This window comes from Microplitis mediator, chromosome 11 (assembly GCF_029852145.1).
Source record: "Microplitis mediator isolate UGA2020A chromosome 11, iyMicMedi2.1, whole genome shotgun sequence".
Taxonomy (NCBI): Eukaryota; Metazoa; Arthropoda; class Insecta; order Hymenoptera; family Braconidae; genus Microplitis; species Microplitis mediator.
In genome coordinates, this window is record NC_079979.1 from 3,192,731 (window position 1) to 3,198,696 (window position 5,966).

The 5,966-nt window shown below is 33.3% G+C and overlaps 1 protein-coding gene across 1 annotated transcript; it reads left to right on the plus strand.

The window, feature by feature from the left end:
- The first annotated feature begins 305 nt into the window (after window positions 1–305).
- On the plus strand, window positions 306–1,610 carry LOC130677740 (uncharacterized). Its single transcript, XM_057484593.1, has 4 exons — window positions 306–413; window positions 562–882; window positions 1,025–1,333; window positions 1,414–1,610. Exons 1-4 carry the CDS (start codon window positions 306–308, stop codon window positions 1,558–1,560), a joined length of 885 nt encoding a protein of 294 aa, XP_057340576.1. The 3' UTR covers window positions 1,561–1,610.
- The last annotated feature ends 4,356 nt before the right edge of the window (window positions 1,611–5,966 follow it).

The window sequence follows — 5,966 nt, forward strand, 5'->3', positions numbered from 1 at the left end:
AGTTGTCGATGGCTTGGCACATGTGTTGGCTCTTTCTCTCTCTTTCTTAGGGGACAGTGCATCTAAGGGTGTTGGTGGCACATTTGTAATTTTCTTAGTATTACTTTGTAGGCGTTGTTTTAGGCGTTTTCGTTTTCTCAATTTTGGGGTAGTGGGAAAATTTTAAACTTCGATTGGTTCTTCTTGGATCCTACCCTTGTGAATCCTTGAATCCTTCGTGGATTTAAATACCCGTAATTTTTTTGTAAGCATCATTATCAAGGTTACTTCTCGTCGTGACAAGTGTAAACCGGTGAATAGAAGAAATGGCCTTTGTCATTAAATCTGAAGTCGTCGAGTTGCCTGAAGAGGTTATCGTTCAGGGTGACGTTGATTATGAGCAAGTTAGGACTGAAACTCAGTCCATTGTGGAGGTAATTATTATTATCAATCAATTATGTTAAAGAAAAATTTCTCGTTCTTTTTAATTATTATATATATCATTTTTTTTTTTTTTTTTTTTTTTTTATCCATTTATCTCTATTTATTTTGATTATATATTTATTATTTTTCCTTTTACAGCAGTTACTCCGGCAGAACGAGTTACTGCAGCAGCAGCAACAACAGTTGGAGCCGCAGTTACTTGATTCAGCTCCAAGGAGGCGCTCCACTGAGGGACCTGGGGAATTAGATCCGCTTGACGTCTCTTCCTTGGTGGCTGAGGAGCCGGTGGACTTGTCATTGTCGGAGAATCAGGCTATCGAGGAGCCGGTTCCTTCAACATCAGGGAATATCCTATTGAGGGGCTTGTTGGCTCTGCCAGTTCGGCCAAGAGCTCCTTACACTCGCTGGGTGCGATGCCCAGCTCCAGCAGAAATCCAATCGGCGCCTGAGGTGCAGCAGGTAAATTTATGTATTTATGTTTATATGATATATATATATACACACATACATAACATATATGTATATACACAATATGATATAATTTTGTATGTTTTCTCCTTTTTCTTTTTCCCTTTTTCTTATGCTGTTTGTTTTTCTTTAGGAACATTTGTCCAAGAGGAAGCGGTCCGATCCGGTAACCGGTGGCGGTCAGGGCGCTCCTGCTACGAGGACTCGTCCTCCAATAACGAAGTACCTGCAGCATTCCGGGGTTCGGGTTATTTGTGGTGACACAATGGCGGTGAGCGTGCCCTTCCGGGTGACATTCGTGGAGGGGCATACCTTCCCGATCCCTTTCACGGATCCACTGGTGGGCCTATTGTCACCCATGACGTCGGTGGAGGCGAGCTGGTTGGTGGCGGCTATGCCTTGGCCTCTAATGCACCAGTTTATTTTTGAGTCGCTGCTGGCGGTAAGTTTCTTTTTATTTATTTCCTTATACACACATACGCATATATATACATATATCTTATGATTTTCATTTTGTTACAGTTGATAGTGGCCATGTGTCCCATGCATTTGTGGGAGCTGGCGGAAACATCACCTCCCCGTGTCCGTATAATCCTCGAGGAGCTGTGGGATCAATGTTCCGCGAGAGTGTCCCGCTGCGTGTATTGCGGCAATGGTCGCCAGCAATAATTTTAGAATATTTTCCTACATATGTATATATATATATATGTATTATTATAATTTTGGTGATTTGTATTTTTATAATAATAAATAATAATAAAGAAAAATGTCTTTAAATTAGCGTGTATTTTTACTGGTAAATTAAGTATCCCTGGACTTCCGTTTCCTTCCTTAATTAGTTGATAACTGTAGATTTTAAGGATGTTAAGTTAAGCTCTTCTGCTGGTGTTTGGGTTTTATTCGTTCGTTTCCTGCTGCTGGACATCGTTAGCTTGTGTTTGATGTACACTTTCGCTTAGTAATAATTATTTATTTGTAAGCTATTACATTCGTTCTTTTGGTTTTGCTGCTGGGCTTTCGGTCTTCCACTGCTTGGTCTCCGTTGGTTGATATTCCTTGGGCATCAGGATTGTGGTCTTCATCCAAATCTCAAATGAGAGAAGGTAGAGGTCACAATTCATCATTAATTAAATTCATTTGCTTTTACCGGGCTGGTAAGAGCAGTGAATTTTCATTTGCGTGGCTGGTGGTAGTTTGTTGCATTTCAATTTTCGATAGTGTGAGTAGGTCTATGGGTCCATGGTCAAAGAAAGTCGAGAGTAGAGCCATCACAACACTTGTTACGTTCAAGTGTTTTTCTTCCTTATCGCTCTTGTAGATTTTTCCCTTTTGGGAAAAGGATGGGACGTTGAGGCAAGCACGCTTGCTTCAAGTGGCCCCACTGAATCTTTTCTCGTTGTTGTTGATGTCTGGGACTGAGTCTTGTGTCGGTGCATCTGGCAAGTTCGTTGACTGCCAGTAGGGGTTTTCCGGACTGAAGAGGGGTCCGGGGAAAATGACTGAGGTCATGGTTATCCCTCAAACTACATTCCCGTTAATGGTTGTTATACTTATAGCTAAGATTATAATACACAACTTGATAATTGGCAAGTAACTTATTGTTACTTATGTTATTATATAAAAAAAAATGATTATAATAAAAATTATTGTTTTAAATAAGTTTTTATAGTATGTTTTATAAATTTTCTTCCCTGAGTGGCTTGTATGCTCTTAGTTCCTTACACTATTCATTTACGTATTAGATTGTGCGATTAAAATAACAAACCTTAAATTTAGTAACTTATATATACTTAGTCACTGTACTTACTTAACATTAGTTACAATATTTTTATAGTTACTGTTGATACTGAATTTATGTTTATACCATTACTACGGATTTTTATTTCGATTATATTCCTTAACATTTACTATTTTAGTGACGCAATAATTTAAAATTTTCTTATTAGACCTAATCATTAATTGAGGGTCATATATATATATTTATATACATATATATATTTTTTTTTTTTTGTGTTTTTATTTTTATTGTTTTTTTTTTTTTTTTTTTTTTTTTTTATTTTATTTTCAATAATCGGTTTATACTTAAATATGGATATATATATACCTATGCATAACTTACTTATAATTTCTGATTGGTGCCGGGAGGCTTCAGAAAGACGTAACTATGATTAAAACTATAGTATACATATTTATATATATATATTCTTACAGATATTTTTTTTTTTTTTTTTTTTTTTTTTTTTTTTTAGATACTTATTCTAAATTACTAAAATAAATCTAACTAAGAATCAATGCAAGTTAATCCTAATTCTTATCTATTATGACATTTTGTCAGAGTAATTATAAAATGAATTTAGCTGCTTTATTGTAGGGCTTATGAATTATGTATATTATTATTATAATGTATATGTTGCTAGCAAATTAATTTATACGAGATTATATATATGCATTATTATTATTATTAATTTTTTTTGTATTTTGTGGATTATTCCTTTTGTAATGTTTTTGTTTTTCTCTTTTTTTTTATATATATATTTATATAATTATTGTAGTATTCTTTAATTCATCCCTTAGGTTATAACTTATTTCTGAATTACTTATATGGTCTTATTACCAGTGCATTTTCAAATTCTAGTATTTTAATTTACATTATACTTAGTCACTGTTTTTTGTTACAATATTTCCTTGACATTTCGTCAAAGTCAAAAGTGAAAATATTGTTTTTTTCTCTTTTGTTTATCTAATTAGTTTACTTAATATCTATATAATATTTATCGTATGTAGTACGCGCTATCTTAGTATTTTACATTATTCATTTAGATTTTATTATTAAATTAACAAACAAACAAAATTCTTTAAGCTAAATTATTAACTATAGTACTGTTTAATGGCTACTTCACTTATGATATACATATGTGTTGGTTAAGAATATACTTTGCTTTCTTATTGCTATGTCTACGATAAAATCCACAAATAGTTTACATAGAAAAGATAAATAGTGATGCGATGATTACCGGGCCAAATAAATTTAATATTAAAATCGTATTATTTATCGTCTATATTGATATATATATTTATATGTATTGATAACATATGAAGCTAATACTAGAAATAAAAGAACTTTTGTTTTTTTTTTGTTTTTTTTTTTTTTGTTTTTTTTTTTTTTCATTTTATTTTCAATAATCTTCTTTTCTACCTTAGTTTATGCTATAATAGGAATGTCAAATGAAGCGATGAGTACTGGGCCAAATAAATCCTATCTCTAATGTATATTAAGTACTGTTTACATTTATAGCGAAACATATATTAGTAAAGTGTGATTTTAACATAGAAATGTATATATATATAATAATAGTAAAATTTTTTCTGTTTTATGATTTTACGATTTTTTTTTCTTTTTCGTATACAGTTTCTAAATTAAGTATAGGTAAAATATTTGAATATGTATCTATTTGTACCCATGAAGGAGTTTTAAGAACTACTTAATCATCATCATGAGTAGTAATATAAATACATATTAGCATGCATTATTTTTAGCTGATTAGTGTGTATGTAGAGTATTGTTAGTGTCTAATTAATACATTTTTGAGTTTTCCAACTTTTCGATAAAGTCTTTAATAAGGGTTAGTATTTCGACAAATTATGATTAATTTAGTTAATTTATGTATATTGTTTTATATTTATAAGTATTATTAGCTCATCAAAAATATGTGTTTTATTATAGGTTAGTAAATAAGAAATTAAGGATTATATTTATTATATGTATATAATTTTTTTTTTGTTTTCTCAAAATTTCTTTCTGTTTTTAATTTTTTTTTGTTTGTTTTTTTTTTATTATTATCAATTTTTGTAATATTAGTACATGCAAGTTAAAGAACGTTAGTAGTTTAGTATGTAAATCTTATGTGTAAAGTGCTGTGTTTTGGTGCGTTCTTGACTTACCTTAGTGATCGACTTACAGTCAACTGGTTGTTTTTGGTACGTCTTTTCCTATGGGGTGTTTTGATACGAGAAGGCCGTCTCAAAGCTCGCCTTAGATTGTTCCGCTTTTTGACTGGTCGACGCCAATGTTGTTCTTTCCTTCTTTTGGTATTATGATTTCCATTCACAATTAAATTGGAAGAACTGGATTCTACATCGTCAAGGTACTCTGGTAGTCTTGCTTGATTTTGAGGCGTCGGATATGGATGGTAACGAAGTCTTTTGTGGTTTGAAGAAGTTGATGGCGAGGAGTATTGCAAGTTGATAGGCATATGGCACGCAAGATCTTCTCTCTCGTTACTCCAAGATACGAGATCGTCGAGTATTTGGGGGAACGAAAATGCTTCCTGTAGATCGGTGGTTAAAGATTCATAAGGCTGCCTATAGTTGTCAATTATCGCATCTAGATAGATCTGCGTGCTTTCTCGCTGATAGAAATGTCCTACCATCAGTAAATTTATTAATCTGTAAGCACAGTTAATTGGATAACTAGTAGATGGGTCTATGTTGTCAGTTGCCCATGGTATTTCTTCAAACAGCCGTGGTAGGTCGAGGTTAGAAAGAGGATGAACGTACTGGGCTCGAATTTTCTTATATTTGCGTTGCCTTTTCAGATAATGATGACTGACCCAGTAGTTTTTCATGACTTGATTTTTGATAACTTCACTTTGGGCTATGATCCATGCGGCTTGTATTTCCTCATAGCCAGGCTTGATATTATCGGTGGTTTTTATGAGTAAAGGCCCATAAGGGATGCAAAAATCTGCTTCTAAAGTCCGTGGTTTTGGATGATTCTTATATCGATCACTGCGACGTAGACGTCTTAAGGCTCTTAGGCACATACGTCGATGCCAATGGTCTCGTATTACAATTAAAGAGACGAGGTAGATGAACAGTGTATCGACACCAGGGGGACGACTTTTCGAAGAGTATCCGTCTGTTATTTCGTGAGGCATGTTGTTCGTTTTATAAAGGAAAGGATTTTGACTGATGATCTCGTACCCACTGTCTTATGCAGATAGCATTAGTTAAAGCACAGTAATAATTTTTCTTAAGCCCGTGAGTCGTACAAGTAGTTGATGAGGTGCGGATTA